The following is a 16227-nucleotide window of genomic DNA, read 5'->3' as shown; positions in this document are numbered from 1 at the left end:
CCATCAGGGATATGTGTGTATTGAATATAGAAGCATCAACACAGGAAAAAATTCACAATTCTCATTATGGGAATTATACTGTAGTAGGAATACGAGAAAAAGGAACAATTTCCCATATGGGAAAATCATATTCCCAAGATGGATGTAGACAAGATGTTGCAATATTTTATTGTAGCTGTAAAAAAAAGCAATGCGATTATAAAGCATAACGTAACGTAGCTAAATGTGGGACAAAGCTATACAACAATTACACACAGTATTCATGCATTCCACAACAAGAAGTGGCTAAGTTACCTACCTGTACATGGCAAACATAACCGTGGATATTCAATAGTGGTCCCATTACAACAGCTATCATGTTGAAACTTGGTTATTGAGAGCAAATAAATTACAAGACAGGTGGTTTACTTTATAAATTATAAATGCCTAAGACAAAAAACAGTACATTGCTATAAAGATTATGCTGCTGATAAAATTAATTGGGTTAGACATCATCATAATACACCTTTACTGTAACTTGGTAACTGTATTGTAGGACGTCAGTGTTTAATTAAACCTCTTCATGGCCAATTAGATTCCATCTGTTGTCTACTGATATATGTACCATCTGTGTACCCATCTCTTCCTCAAGTATGCATACACTTGAGGAAGAGATGGGTACACAGGCGGTATACAGACAACAGATAGAATCTAATTGACCATTAAGAGATTTCATTAAACACTCACTGATGTCCTACAGTTACCAAGTTACAGTACGGGTGTGTGTGATCACGTCTGAGTCAATTAATTCATTGATTTCATCATTATAGTACTATGGCTTTAGTGTAACTATAACTTACTGCAGTGGAACTGCCTCAATACCTGAGGACCAGTTGACTAATGTGTCATGGACAAGTGACAAGGGGTATACACTTCAGAGGGTGCCTCTTTTGAGGAGTTTCCATCTGGCATCACTTTTGCATGTTGAACAACATGGAACCTTACACCACTTGTGTTTCTGCTGCCAGTGGTGGCATTTTACACTAACAGACAACTGGCCTCCTTTTTGTCAACAGACTACATCAGTCTTATAACCAGATGATTTGTTGGCTTCACTGCCACTTGAGTTTCTTAATGATTATGTGTTTAAGAGATGCAAGATCTTCTTGCGGTAGACCACAGCCTGCTGCCAGTGAAGTTTCTTTGGCACTAAGTGAAGCTAAATTATGTAGTGAATTATTTTTTTGTGTATTTATTTTTTGTGTTTTTTATTGTGCGCATTGCTTCATCATCTTTTCAGATTGCTTCTCAAAAACTTAAGACATTAATGAACTAGAAAAGTACACTAGAAAAGCTGCATGGAATTGGATATGAATATTTCAGTGTTTTTTAACAATTCTTTTAAAGCATGGCATTGTTGCTAGTCACCTGAAAAGTATGATATTTAAGCATTGCCATCAGTTGACCATATCATAACACATTAAGTCAAATGATCCAGTAGCAAGCCATGTAGCTAGCTGGTTATTCCAACTTCATGAGCATTGTTCAACCTGTAAGGATATATACATATATGGCATCAGCATGGAATTTCCTTGTTAACAGGATTGTGCATATGTATACACCAGAGCATACTTATATCCTGCCTGATAAATTGCATTTGAATAATTTTCTGACTCTATTAAGCAGGTGGTCCTAATAGACAGGTTATTTAGTATACAAATTTTTGGCCCCAGTACTTTTTAGCTCTATATATCTCAAGAGAAGAGTTTACCATAAGCACGTAGCAACCAAAATGGATCATGCGTATTAATATGCACATTGACTCAGTGTGTACAATTAAGTTTGTACGTGTAAATAGATTCAATGTGTACTAATTATCTATAAAAATGTGTGACTGTCTCTGGGAAACTGTTTTTGGCACCTATTATTTGCAAGTATTGAGAGATTCCAGTTTTAGGTATTTAGAATGCTGTAGCTCATCAATCATTAGGGCTACAAATACCCCAATTTTAAGTACACCAACTCCTTACCTTTCAGCACTGTACAAGCTCACCATTTTAAATAGTTATTTTTACATGTGTATTAGGTACGTTCCAATAAGGATGTTGGGCAGGGATGGCGAAGAGGGAAAAGGATTGTTTTCAAAATCACAGAGAAATACACATAAGGATAAATAAAGCTGGTTATGTATGCATGCATGAACTATCAAGGGCTTAAAACTGGATACAATGAGAGAAAATTTACAACAGCACAAGTCTTTCAGTATTCTAAAGCACCAATCTGTACAGCCACACACAGCCATTCCCAAGTCCCATCCTGGCCTCCAACCACTCATGCAGCTCCCCAAATCACTTAACTCTGGCTTATTCAGACAGTGAAATTTAATACTATCGTACATGTATATTAACATAGCTTTGTGTTTGTGGTGAAAAATCAAACCTGCTGTCATGAGTCATAACACTGGTTTTCTCAGGCAGGAAGTTAAAAGTACAACTTGTGGTTGTTATGGGAAGTAGCTATATATGTAACACGTAGCTACTGTAATTGCCACCATAACAACACTTACCCAACACTGCTGAACTAAAAGCATTTTGATTTCTTGTAACTGTGCATGTATTATGTATGTATGTATGTATGTATGTAACAAACATAACGTTGTTGTTCCCAGGCAACAAAAGTTACATCATCACACTTGATTTACTCAGAAATGTAAAACCTCAGTAACTTACGTATTAGGATTTCCTTCAGATCCAAACTCTATCATGTCTGCTTGTATATGATTGTGAAACAATAACTAAAAACCAAACTATTTATCTGCTAAAGTGTAATGTTACTGTATGTGGTATAATTATACACATACGTACATAGCAATGTTACAATTACTATGCTGCATGTATACTCAGCCGTAGTGAATGATCTTTCTATTTTAAAATGATGAGGTGGGTATTAGTTGTAAAACACATACATTGCATGTTTGGATGTACACTTGGCACTAAAAAGTAAATTACTTGGCCACACATGGCAAGCATAATAACTTCTTAAATTAACTATTCAGGTACTGATTAATTTATTACCGCCTATTAAAAAAAGTCTGATAAAGTATCATTTCATCACATTGTCTTTATGTATAGAAATATCAGTCAAATAAAGAACACTCCTAGCAGGATAATGAGATCAGAAGTAAACAATCCTTAATCCATCCATATAATTCAACATTAAATTTCTTGCTTATAGTATAAAATCAAACTTCCTCGATACTCAAGCCATGTAGCTATACAATACCATCATGCTGCAGCACAATTTGCTGTCAGACTCCTACTGAAAAGTGCTAATAATAACAAAATACAAGCCAGGTAGAAATCTGAGTACTGATGTACATAATTCTCTAGACCATAAAGGTGCAATAAGTAAAGTGTGACCGAATCTGCGAAAAGGAGTCTGATAGTCTTTCCAATTGCATGTAACTGGCAATCAATAGCTTGACTTGTGAGTATAGTACCATCCTGAAATCTGGTCACTTTACACTCCTAACGTATCACTATTTTGGGATGAGACAATAGGTTAAACACATGATGTTCATCAAACTTGGAAATTTGGAAAGGCTATAAGACCCCTCTTCACAGATCAGGTCACAAATATTGACTGTAAATATTCCATGTTGAATGGTAAACAACGATTAGAGTCATAATTAATGTGTCTGTACCTCAAGTTATTTCTTTTAAATAATTATTCTTTGTCAACTGAACTGAATGTGATTGTGCTGTGTTGGCAGTGATAAAACAAAAATTAGGTGACCGGATTTAGTGTGAATAGAGGTCTGAGACTAACGTCCTACTAGATTTCCTATCTGAAAGTGCTATTTGTCTGGCATTAAATAAATTAGGAAATGACAAGTTAGTAAATGTATTTTCATGTCAGTATGTGGAATCTGATATGTGTGAAGAAACCCTTATGTTACATCAGAGACTTGTAAGTGTTTTTTGTAAACCTATAGCAACAGATGTGACCAAATTTAGGGAAAACATCAGTGTACACATATCCATATGTAGATTGTGAAATATACACTGAATTTAAACATTTCTATCCAGTATAGCTCAATTGGGAAGGCAAACACACACCTGGACAACTGTCCAATGGTGTCCACACTACCTCAGTCTTGTGATTCAGCTGGCCAAAGGCATTTCTAGTGGCTGGCACACTTCTCTGGAAATCTTCTTGTGAAAAGCAGTCCAAGCGATTGCTGTGGTGTAAAGTTATTGATGATTTTCACTGAGTCATGTGCACCTTGATGGAATCTGTGGGTATCAGCAGCAAATTGCCAAGCAGCCATAGGCTAATATGGAGTCTCCAGGCTATATAAAGGACTATGATAGTTATCAATATTTAAATGGACACCAGTTGTAGTACTGCATGTACTGACAGTCACACAATTAATATTACAATACGTATAGTTTGTAAAGATAACAGACTCAATACTGGTCTAGACTGTATCATCTCTAAGGTAGACAATGACATTGCTACGTATAATGTGATCTTGCACACATCACACTGAAATCAACATTTCACTATGAATAATAGTCATGCCAAAATGTACGTGTACTACACACAGTCATGCTCAGGCTGCTTTTCACAAGTATAGATGTGTGCCAGCCACTGGGAATGCTCTAGCACATTTAGAATTCCACTGGCCGGCTGGAACACGAGGCTATATGGAAACCCTTGTCCAGATGTTATCCACATGTATTTTGCTCACTTTGAGTAGCACTGGTGGTCATGACTCAGAAGGTTAGAGACTCCACAGTTATATCAGTAGCCAGCTTGCTATGGACTTAAAGTGAGTTAAACATATAATTAGCTGTATTCATGGTAAAATTTCAAACTCATAGTGTTTGGTGCACTACATTGAAATGTATACCTTACAATCAATTCATGTACATACATTGACGGTTTCCAAAATCAGGTGATGTATCATCTTTGAGCTCATCTAGTAGTAGATTTCAGGGTAACAATTAGCAAAAAAGGGAGTAAGGCAAGCCACCAAACATACATGGCGTTTTGAGTAAGAATCCCTTTGTTGAATGCAGAAAAGCCCAGGCCAGGTGATGACTTGATTTCTAGGTAACTTTCAATCTAGGCAAGTGCCCACACAGCCTGCATGGGATCAATTCACAAATAGTAAGTGTATTTGTTTGTAACTTTCCACAATGGAACACAAGCAATGATAATTGCAAAATTAATGTTGTGAGCACAAAATTGAGAAGCTATATTATATATATAGTTAACTAAAAAGACAAAGAATAACCTGTTGACTTGCATGTTGTACACCATATATGACCAACTGTACCATATACATACATTGGATGTTATTATATCATCTCAATAGAACAAGAATTAAGGAGAGCTATTGTTAACTTGTTTAACAAATTTTGATTTGCTTTTGACTATAATCATATATATCACTATATACTTTCATCTTGTCTGGTATCACCTGGTCATGTAAGGTGTTGGTCAAGATGAAAGATACCTATAACAACTATAATATGTATCAGCAGTGGTGGATCTAGTATTTTTAAAAGGGGGTTCCTGAAAGTTGGTATAGTTAAGGCTAATGAAACTTGATTACCAGTTTCTCGCTCAGAGTTTTGAAAATTTGATGCGGGCGGGCGGTTATTAGTCATTATTCAATATGCACAACACACATCTAAACTTGAAGATTTCTACCAAAAAACAATGAAATCTACATTGACTACTCTTGCATCAGCTAAAATACTATGTGGTGTACGTTACTAGAATATTCAGCTAATTCTGTAACTCCTAAACAAGTGATTTTTCCATTAGAGTATAGTTGATTGCTCTATTAGAATAAAAGTGACTGCTCTATTAGAGTATTTCGATGTGAAATACCAATAATGAAATTCCATGCGGGTGTATCAAAAGCATGTGGGCGATGACGCGAAACTGCTAATCAAATTTCATTGGCCTAAATAAGGCATTTGATGACATTTCTCAAGAAAATTTAGAGATTTTAGAAGCTCTGAGATCGGATTTTAAGCTAGCAATTGCAATAAATCCAATGTTTTAAACTATAGCTAACTATAGGGCAAAGATGGTGACTATAAGCTGTAGCTTTGATTGCTCTATTAGAGTAGTTACTTGACTACTCTGTTTGTTTGATAAGCTACAAAAGTTACTATTTGTATCTTGTATGACAGATGAATGAGACAATAGCTAGATGGTTGCAGGTGTGTTAAAGTAGCAAAATGGCTGAGTAAGATCAAATAGTCCAAAGCTAAACATCTCACAACTTTCTTATCAGTTCCAGCTACACAAACAACAAGTTCCACTATACACATGGCATTAAGGAAACACGTATTATTTATAAAACCTCAAGAAGCAATAAACCATAAGTACATAACAGCTTCACTGTGACATCAAGTTTATCAGACTACAAGAACCTTACATGTGACTACATGTGATTGTTAAGATTGCGACCAGTTTTACAACTTGATGTACTAACTAGAAACAATCAGGTCACATGTTATCAAGAAAATAGCCGTTTGGCAGCCTTATAGCCCAGCTGTCATGTGAAGTTGTATCACTTCATTATGTTAACTGTCTATATGTACGTATATGTGGACATCATGAAGTACAACAATTTCTAGAGAATGGAACAGCCTGGATAATCCACACCAAGGACTATTTATTCTATTGAGGTAAACATTATAGCCACTACAGTCATATCTTTTATAATGTAATTCTGTACAGTAGATTATGACATGTTCTTGTTGGACAAAATTGTACTTAAAAGACACACTGTAAACATGGTGTATTACATGGTGTACAGCATTCATGGAATTAACCAGTGGTGAACTTGTATGAACTGATAGCAATAACTTACCTAATGCTTTTACTAAAATAATAAACTTGTCTGACAATATGAAACAAGCTACATAATGTCTTCATTTCACTTTATAACGTGCTTTTAGAGTGTCTGTGTTCTCTCCATGCAGCCATGTATATATACATAATAGATTAATTAAAAGATACACTGGTATCATAGCAGTTTTGCATTGAAAAAAAATAGTACTATAGCTAATTAGCTTTTTTTTCATTGTGAAATAATTTTTGTATGCAAATTTTTTTATGAAAATTTCTTGCACAAAAAATTTTTATACAAGATTGAACTACTCTAATAGAGCAGTCATTTACATAAATCATATGAAAATATTTTAAACGAAACTTTTTTGCACGAACATAAATCGAATTACAGTATGACTAGTAAATGGTCACATTAGACACAGTTACACAACTCAACAAAATTAATAATCAGAACCACAGATTACAGAACTATTGCATAATGTGCAATTTCCTAATCAGATGTCTTGTACACACCAAGCCCAGTGAAGAACGTGACACTCAACCATGCAATTTCATGACAAATATTTATAAATACTACAATAATACCTGTTTCATGGTATAAGATAATTTTAGTTGGATAAACAATAACTTTAATGGAACTAGGAAACTTGACAGACACTTCTAGTGTACTTGATCACACAAAGGTCAATGCTCATGAATTTAAAAAAAACAACAACACTAACACCTGCAAAAATTTAAAGTTTTCTGATCAATTATGGCAACATACCACATTCACAAATTTGTCCACCGTGAACAATTTGCAGTGAACAATTCACAAGCATTAATAAATTAACTAGTGTCCATTTGGTTCTACTTGGTGTAGTAACAGATAATGAGTCACTCTCTAGAATTCCTATCGATATAATTACATGAAAATAACAAGGAGAAAACATCCTGACCGCCTGGTAGACTCCTGTAAGCGTTCGAGCATAAATCAGATGGCTGCAGGTTCGAGGTCCAGTCATGGATTTTTTCTCCTTTCTGCAACTTTTCAAACACACCTTATGTAGCTAATGTCTTTGAGCAGGCTGTAGGACCAGGTGTCCTACAGACCTTCAGCACTTGCGCTGTAAAGCATTAATAAAATAAAAAAATAAATATGCAACATATTACGCACATAACACATGATGTTCATATTACCATCTGTACATGATTATGCATTATCTATGTACATGATAATGAAATTATTATATATACCTCTTTTAAAATCACAACATTTGACATATTTGAGTAAAACGGCTTCTGTTTGGAGATGGCTTTGTTTTTTTTAATAAAGCCATTCAGGAAGTAGAGTCAGCATGAATAACACAGTATCAAAAATGGTCCCTGATTGAGAAGCCCTTACATGGTCAACAATTTGGCCAACTGAATCCTTTATTAAGCCTTCTTGTAGGGATAGCAATGAAGTAAAATGGCTCATAACATACAGATGACAAGCAAACTTTTTTTTTATCCACAAATACCTTATCAGGCTAAAATAAGTGTGTTAAAGTTCACTCAGCACTCTTCCTCAGCAGTTGCATGTACATATTATGTGTCAAAATATACAATACAACCCAAGACAGTTATGACAATCTTTGGCTGCTACAAATTTCCCACACACTCACAAAATTATATCATCCTTCCATTAATTTTAAACCAACACTCACTCATGATACACCGCATAGAATACTCTCTGTTGTGGTGGAACTTAACCAACGATGTACATTAGTATAACACAAATTACTTCTTAAAATTGTAAATGCAATTTTAAAAGTACTTAAATGTTATATGCTATGATGTAATAATATGCAATTTTGCATATTATTACATCAATAATGCAATAATTGGCAACCAGATAAATAACTGTGCTGTTAACTGACCAAAACACTAACTGTGTAATCCATCCCTTGTGTGTGCTAGGTAGAATAGTAATGTTGTGACCACTGTCAGCCTCCCAGCTCTTTAGTGCACCATCTGTAATCCAAGTCATCCACACATAAAATCATCATATCCAAGCAACCATCTGATAATCTTATAATAATCCTGCCCATGTAACCTCAGTTTGGTTTGTATTATTGCTTACCATGGACAACTTGACAATAATCTTTTGTGTGCCACCTAATGATGGTTATGACAGATAGGTGGTAGTTGATGAAATCCACCAACCTCACATGACACGTGGGGAATATATTTCATCGACCACAAGCCTTTAATGTAATGCAACCGATGAAACACAACCATTAGGTAATTACAAAGACTCCATAATGTCTAACAAGTGTAACTGAGTGTACACAACTGATTGGTGTATAGTTACATAACAGTTATACATAATCTTGTAAAACCGGGTTGAAAAGCATTCAATAAAGATGTCACTAGTTACATCACAACGGGTAACAAACATTAAGTGGTCATTATCATGCATACAGTATAAATTATCCCTTAATTATTTGTGACAATTTAATAGCTCCTAGCAATTACCAGGGTCAGATCACAATAAGCTACAGAACCAACACTGACTGAAAAACGGGATCATATGTACACAAGTACACAGAAAATTTTGGAATTTTCAACTAGAGTAGGGACCATAGCACATTGATAAAAAGTTCTGAAACAAGCTGGAGTAGTGCACGATATTAAAACAATAAGAAGTGTTATATCCCTACTGTGCTCAAGATACCATAATGGAAATGCACAGTAGGGATATAGCTAACACTTCTTAAACCCCAGTGCGTGGGAGTATCAAAGCGCCGCGCTGGGTTATAACTACCATACAGCTAGACAGAGCGGCGCTGCTACTGTACGATATATTAGTTATCACCCTGTTGCGGAGCCACTCAGTCTCTTTCGTGACATCATAATAACCGCGAATGGCATTGTTTACCGATGGAACAAAGAGCCAAATAAGGAAATATTGATACAAAACACACCAATACAGCACTTAAAACTAGCTAAATCTTACAAGAAAACTGTTAATCTTTTACACAATAACACTACAAGTTACTAATACGATAGTTTAACAAATGTCAAGAATAGTACGTGACGATTTCCGCTCCAGCAACCACTCCCAACGGTCACTATGGTGAAGAACTAACTTCCTCTAGCTTCATCGTTCTATCTTGGACTATGGTAGCCACTTGTTGGTCTTTATTTTTCTCTTGCACACCACGCGACAACACCAATTTCTGACGAAGGCGAATCGTACCTGGAACCGCTGCTTCATAACACCGCCCTTCGCTACAGTTTGTAGGCAGCATGTAAGGTCTCTCTTGTGGCTACGAAGTAGAATCTCCACACAATTCGGACGAAATCTTGAGCACAGTGACAGGAACTCAAACCGGAACTTAATTTACTATCCGTAAACTTCTGCGCACTCCCGCGCACTGGGATATAAAACAGTTATATCCCGTATACTCGGATGATATCATTGTTATTACACTCGTCCTCGGCTCCGCCTCGGACTCGTGTAATAACAATGATATCACCCTCGTACCGGGATATAACTATAACTTATTGTTTTACTGTAATTTAATATCGTGCACTAATCCAGCTTGTTTCAGAACTTTTTATCGATGTGCTATGGTCCCTACTCCAGTTAAAAAATCCAAATTTTTCTGTGTACTTGTTTGTTAACTTTTTTTTGTAAATAATTATTATGACTGGTGAACCCACACATACTGCATCTGAAATGGCACCACGTGCCCCAATTATCGTCTAAAAAGCAAAGAATCCATTACGCTTCGTTGTCAGCTATGTTCAACCCGTTACGCAGTATTTCAAATCAAGAACTGTTCGAAAAGCACCTCTGCAATCCATGCACACCAAAAGAAATTGTGCCACATGCCCCAGTTATATCAATAATTGTCTGAAAAGTGAAGTATCCATTACGCTTCATTGTCGGCTATGTTCAACCCGTTACACAGCGGTACAAATCAAGAGCTGTTTGAAAGCACCTCTGCTATCAAAATAACCACTATGACAAATAATATGGACGATTTCCATTACAGAGGGAAGCCATCAAGTGCTATTGCCTAATCGACACTTTTTGCTGTCAGCAAAGATGAATGGGACACGAAGGAGGACACTGGTGAGTCCATGAAGAATGCATTGTACATACTCCGGTATGCCAAAAGGCACCTGTCGGGCCAAAGCGATGTCGAACAGTGAAAAAATCAAGCCGGTAGCCTTAGCCGTTATCAAGTTATGTTTGTCTGAAGGCATCAGTCAGTCAGTTACTTACTTAGTCAGTCAGTAGAAAATTCCCTTAAATAAATTATTTTTAAAATCCCGTAGCAACTTGTTGAAAACGTTTCGGGTCGATCTGAAAGCTTTTTTGGGCTTAGTTTTACTTAACCAATACTGCCTCATTGTCGTCAGGGGAAATTGAGGCTGTTTTATGGGTGAAATAATTTTGTGGGCCACGCCTACTCTTTTGTGGTCCCTACTATACAGTACTATCATACTGTATGGTTTTTTGGTTATGACTTGTAAGCAATGAACAAATAACACATAGTATAGGTTACGGTGTGTACACACATAATTATAATACATTATAATGTGGACCTCAGTACACAGACTCATGAATATGACGTGTTTCAGTATACACAGAAAGTTATTAAAAGTAAATCCAACCACTTCAATTGTGATTGTTGTTAACAATAATAGTGTCACATTGGTGACAAATGGCATGTGTGATCAGTACGCTTATCCTGGAAACTACCATGTAGAAGGAAATTTTGATGGAAGGAAAAGTTGATAAGTCCATACTTCATCAGCTTTTACGAATTAGCTTAATGCTGATGAAAATCAAAAAAGTCATAGATCTGAACATGTACTTTTACAGGCTCTTGACATCATAGGCGTAGCTAGCACCTCGTGGTTGGGGGGCTAGGCAATGGTAAAGATAAAATGATAGTTGAATATGTAAAGCATGAAAGCCTGCTAAACTAGATAGGGGGTCTGGGGGTATGCTCCCCAGAAAAAAAATTAAAAACTATTGATTATGATTATGTTATATTGGAAAGACAGCAATGTGCTGATATACATCCAATAATAAATGTTGGTCCAGGAGTTTGTCATAACTAGATGGTGGCAGCTCATTCCATTCTTTCTGTAAAAAAAGCATTCTTGATAATGTTGGGTATTGCTCTGAAATTAAATTTCAGTGTGTAAAAATCATGCCAGTAGTGTGTATACTTACTTGTGTAGATTACTTTTATGTTAAATACAAACATAGATAATATACCCACCTGGATATGAAACTAATCACGTGCGCGCATGAATTTCTATTGGGATTCAAAGTCCTATCCTAGTTTCGCGCGTAAAAAAGAAGCCGTATGGTTTGTGGCCTAGCCAGCTGATAAACGCTTACAAGTGCTGCAAGTAGTTTGTTTAGGTGGTTTAGTGGATTGTTCTCTGGTTGAAGCCACTTATCGTTAGTGGGTGTATTATGTTGATATTGTGGTCAGTCATATTTGTCAACGCATTGCTCGCTAACGTATTGGTTGAGCTGTAATGTCGTTGCTAAATCTTGCTTTGTTACTCTGTAACGTGTGTTATTATCCCTGTTTTGAATGGATTCGGTGTTGTTTGCTGCGTGCGTTTATTCCATGCAATCAATTTTGTCACCACATTCATTTGGTGCCTGTATAACCCAGAGCTTTAAAACTCACATGATTTAATCTTTGTACATTATACTGTGTTATAAAACAAATCCCATAGCCACAGTGTGTTTTACCACAGATTTATATTATCACGAAATCAGTGTATTGAATTGTATTTATCACTGTAGCTATAGCCCTCACTCTCCCTGCATATCACTTGATGTACCCCTGATGCCCAGAACACAGAGGAAGCATGGTAAAGGCCCCAGAAGCAAGGTTCGTGTAAGGTCGTAGATATAAAAACAACTTGTGGACAGAAAAAAGACCAGCTTGGATAATGAATTTGGATCCGGCAGCCAGATTGGAAGATGAAAGCGGGAAGCCACCAGATAGTAGCAGGGAGCCACGTGAAGATAACAGGGAGCCACCAGATGATAGCAGGAAGCCACCAGATGATAACTGGGCCAAACCACATAAAGATAGCAGAGAGCCACCAGATGATAGCAGGGAGCCACTAGGAGGTAGTCATGAACCAGTGCTGGGTGTTTTATTAGGTGCTATCAATGAAATTGTGTCAGAGCTGACACCCACTGTTCCTGTAAGTTGTGGCGTAGACATCAATGATTGTGATATTAATGCTCTTGTTTAGTAATTAATAGTATACAGTCACATGTTTTTGTACAGATAAGTACCAGACCAGAATGTGGAAGGAATAAAGATTTGTGGTAAGTGTCACTGCATTTTAAAGGTGATGCTAAAATGCTGCTATTTTTTAGTTCATTCACTGATAGAAGTAATCAAGTTTCTATTGGATCAAAATGGAATAGAGTACATGTTGACGGAGCGCTTTAATCAGGACCTATTGGAAATCTTATTTGGCCAGCAAAGATCCAGGGGTTGCCGCAATGACAACCCATCTGTGAAGCAGTGCTTGGAGAATGCCCAGGCACTAGTTGTTCAAAAGTCATTAGCCTGTGGCGGGAGTAGCAACATTGCCAAGAAAAGAAAGAGCATGGGCTCATTATCCCCATTGTCCAGACCCTTACCCAAGCGTAAATGCAAACGACTTAATTTTAATTAATTACTGTTATTATGACTTGAAAAGAAATTAAATTTATAACAATGTGACAATGTTTAATTACTAACATAATGATTGTACTAATGTAATTCTTTTCTTGTTCCTTTTGTACCGTTGATGTTCTTTTTGGTAGCTAATTTGCACTGCTCCAGAAGCTGGCTTGCAACGGAGAACCCTCTGATAGTAAAACACTCTTGAGTGACTTCTCATAAAAGTGACATCTTTAATTTTTCATCAGAAATATCAGTAGCAATTTCCCACAGGAACTATACATTTTCATCACAAACCACCTCACACATCACCTTTTCTTTTTGCTCACCTGCTGCAATAAGCCTATAGGTGATCATCTCAATGGCGAGAAAGCACCTATATGTATCATCAGATGCATGCCGCAAGCCTCCCCTATCATTAGTGCGGATCCACATTTTGACATAGTCCAGGTATGAGCTGGTGTCCTGAGGGATGTCCCCAACAGCATCTTGCCCAACCATGGACAATAATGCCCCCACAATTTTAACTGCCTTCCTTTCTGCCGATGTTTTTTGAAACAACATATCCAGCTGCATAGTAAATAGCATTTTCTTCAATCTGCGACAACTGGCGTGTTGGCTCTGCTTCAGTGGGCACTAGTAGGTCTTCTGCATTATCAACTTGAAATAATCTGTCCACAATCATCTATGTATATATAAAACTTGATGTATTTATGCTCGGTAAGCAGACACAATATACTCCACATGGATATGAAATTAGGAAGTGCACTCATTCTACATTACTAGACTGCTTTAGTACGATAATATTTTATAAATTTAAAAGATTAAAACAATGGTTTAAAATACTTGCCTGCAGACTCAGTATATTATTCAGCTACACAGGTGCAAGCACATGCATGTACAGTTGGCATTATTTTCTTGATATCACGCCAAACGAACATACTCAAAGGCGCCCGGCACGGTCAAGAGATGTGACATGCCCACTGTTCAAAAAGCTACAGTGTAACCGGCTAACCTGCCACAATATAATGTCGTTCATGCTGCCTTCTTCCTCGGTCCCTATAGTCGCTGCAGCACAACAGGTAACCTCTCTACTTGATATAAGTATGCAGCTTGAAACAACTTTTGTTTAACGGTCACCGTCTTCTTCTCCTGTATTTCTTCGCGTATTAACTTGTACCATAGATAATATACCCACCGTGCTTGTACATGGCATAAAAATCATTGTTCTCTTTAGCACACAAACCGCTGTCGATTGTCACCAAAATGTTTTTACATCAATCAGACTGAATCTTCAAATCTTCAGAAAAATAAATATCTCGCAAGACTTTTTGGAAACCAACTAACTGTGCCTTCTGTGAGGGACTTTTACCTTTAGCCGCAAGCCACCATATCTGCATTAACAATGGTGTAGGGGGCGCGCGAGGGCGCGAAACCAGCCTAGAACGGTAGGCGCTTATTAGTTTCATATCCATGTGGGTATATTATCTATGATACAAACAACACTGCTGAACACGAAAATTAATTTTAGAGGCGCTTATCACGATCGTCACTCTAAAGTGTTGCTGAGGAGTTGGGTCTGCAGGTAGATAGTTTCATAACTACTCTATGGATTGCTGATTGGTTAGAAGGTGATTATATAGTAATTTGAATTGCTGGTGGTAGGTAGATTGTTGAGTACTTAAGAGATATTAAGGCCACTCCAAATAAATTCTCTGTTTCCCGTCCACCGCCCGCATCTGGTTACTGTCAGCTCTAAATATTCCATTATTCCGTATTCTTCCATTATTTCCGGCTATACTTGCATACTGATAGGTTCAGTAAAGCTATCTTGAAACAGTGTCAGCTCACGTGTCAGTCGTGCTATCAAGTCAGCACAAATTTCACGCTTGTGTTATTTTTGCAACTTACAAAGGAAGGAACAAGCTTAAGCATGCTTTTATGCAGCCTTTTTGGCTGTGCCAGGCAAATAATGGCTTGAAAAGCTAGCCAATCTTATAATGAAATAATGGAAATGGACCGCCCGCCCGCATGCAAATATGCCTGAGTCCAGGACAGGAAACAGAATTTATTTGGAGTGGCCTAACTGTCTAGTCAAATTATCGTGGGGGCTATAGCCCCACAGCCCCCCTCCCCGCCAATTAGGCCTACGTCTATGCTTGTGGATATTTGACAAATTAAACATTGACAAGTTTTAACTTTTTTTTTTTTTTTTTTTTTTTTTTTTACTGGAAAGCACAAAAATGTTACAAAAAATAAATAAATAATACAGTTACAATACAAATTACTCTACAACTACAAGTTTTAACTGAATTTTCTTTCATTAAAATTTTCTGTCGTACGGTAGGTACTGTGTTCACTATTTTCGGGATGCGCTTGATGTAGCTACTATGATAGCTAAATGTCTGTCAATTAATTAAATATTGCAATATAGCTATCACCGAGATTTTTTCTTTAGGATAATTAATATGTTTTTGGGCAAACAATTTATATTAAACACTACCGATGCATTGCAGTTCTTAGCCATGAACCAGAAAGGTGCTTTGCTAGCAACAACATGTTATACAGAAGTATTGGAGCAAGTGCTAGGCCTCATGTCAGTTAGTTTGACTGAAAATGATGTGACTTCTAATGTACTTGGAAATGGTGGCTGGCCTAATAGCTTGTTACACACCTATGA

General features: G+C 36.8%; 1 protein-coding gene and 2 long non-coding RNA genes across 3 annotated transcripts; 1 reads left to right on the top strand and 2 right to left on the bottom strand.

The window, feature by feature from the left end:
• Nucleotides 1-4156: 4156 nt before the first annotated feature.
• Nucleotides 4157-9169, bottom strand: LOC136237248 (uncharacterized). Its single transcript, XR_010692356.1, has 7 exons — nt 8963-9169; nt 8760-8853; nt 7625-7964; nt 5027-5130; nt 4895-4963; nt 4733-4807; nt 4157-4684 (listed from the first exon to the last, which is right to left on the bottom strand). It is a non-coding gene; the product is annotated as an uncharacterized lncRNA (long non-coding RNA).
• Nucleotides 9170-12413: 3244 nt separating this feature from the next.
• Nucleotides 12414-13684, top strand: LOC136251186 (uncharacterized). Its single transcript, XM_066043577.1, has 3 exons — nt 12414-13077; nt 13164-13204; nt 13256-13684. Exons 1-3 carry the CDS (start codon nt 12817-12819, stop codon nt 13329-13331), a joined length of 378 nt encoding a protein of 125 aa, XP_065899649.1. The 5' UTR covers nt 12414-12816; the 3' UTR covers nt 13332-13684.
• LOC136251197 (uncharacterized) lies at nt 13551-14920 on the bottom strand. Its single transcript, XR_010698979.1, has 2 exons — nt 14563-14920; nt 13551-14232 (listed from the first exon to the last, which is right to left on the bottom strand). It is a non-coding gene; the product is annotated as an uncharacterized lncRNA (long non-coding RNA).
• Between the last annotated feature and the right edge of the window lie 1307 nt (nt 14921-16227).

This window comes from Dysidea avara, chromosome 1 (genome assembly GCF_963678975.1).
Source record: "Dysidea avara chromosome 1, odDysAvar1.4, whole genome shotgun sequence".
Classification (NCBI taxonomy): domain Eukaryota; kingdom Metazoa; phylum Porifera; class Demospongiae; order Dictyoceratida; family Dysideidae; genus Dysidea; species Dysidea avara.
Note: the sequence above shows the minus strand (reverse complement) of the source record. Positions and strands in the feature narration are given on the sequence as shown.

What these genes read in the sequence shown, in the direction of transcription:
- LOC136251186 (XM_066043577.1), top strand. Translation starts at nt 12,817, where the DNA reads ATGAATTTGGATCCGGCAGCCAGATTGGAAGATGAAAGCGGGAAGCCA. An exon ending in AGCTGACACCCACTGTTCCT is followed by an intron (nt 13,078 to 13,163) that starts GTAAGTTGTGGC and finishes GTTTTTGTACAG; the next exon opens with ATAAGTACCAGACCAGAATG. An exon ending in GGAAGGAATAAAGATTTGTG is followed by an intron (nt 13,205 to 13,255) that starts GTAAGTGTCACT and finishes GCTATTTTTTAG; the next exon opens with TTCATTCACTGATAGAAGTA.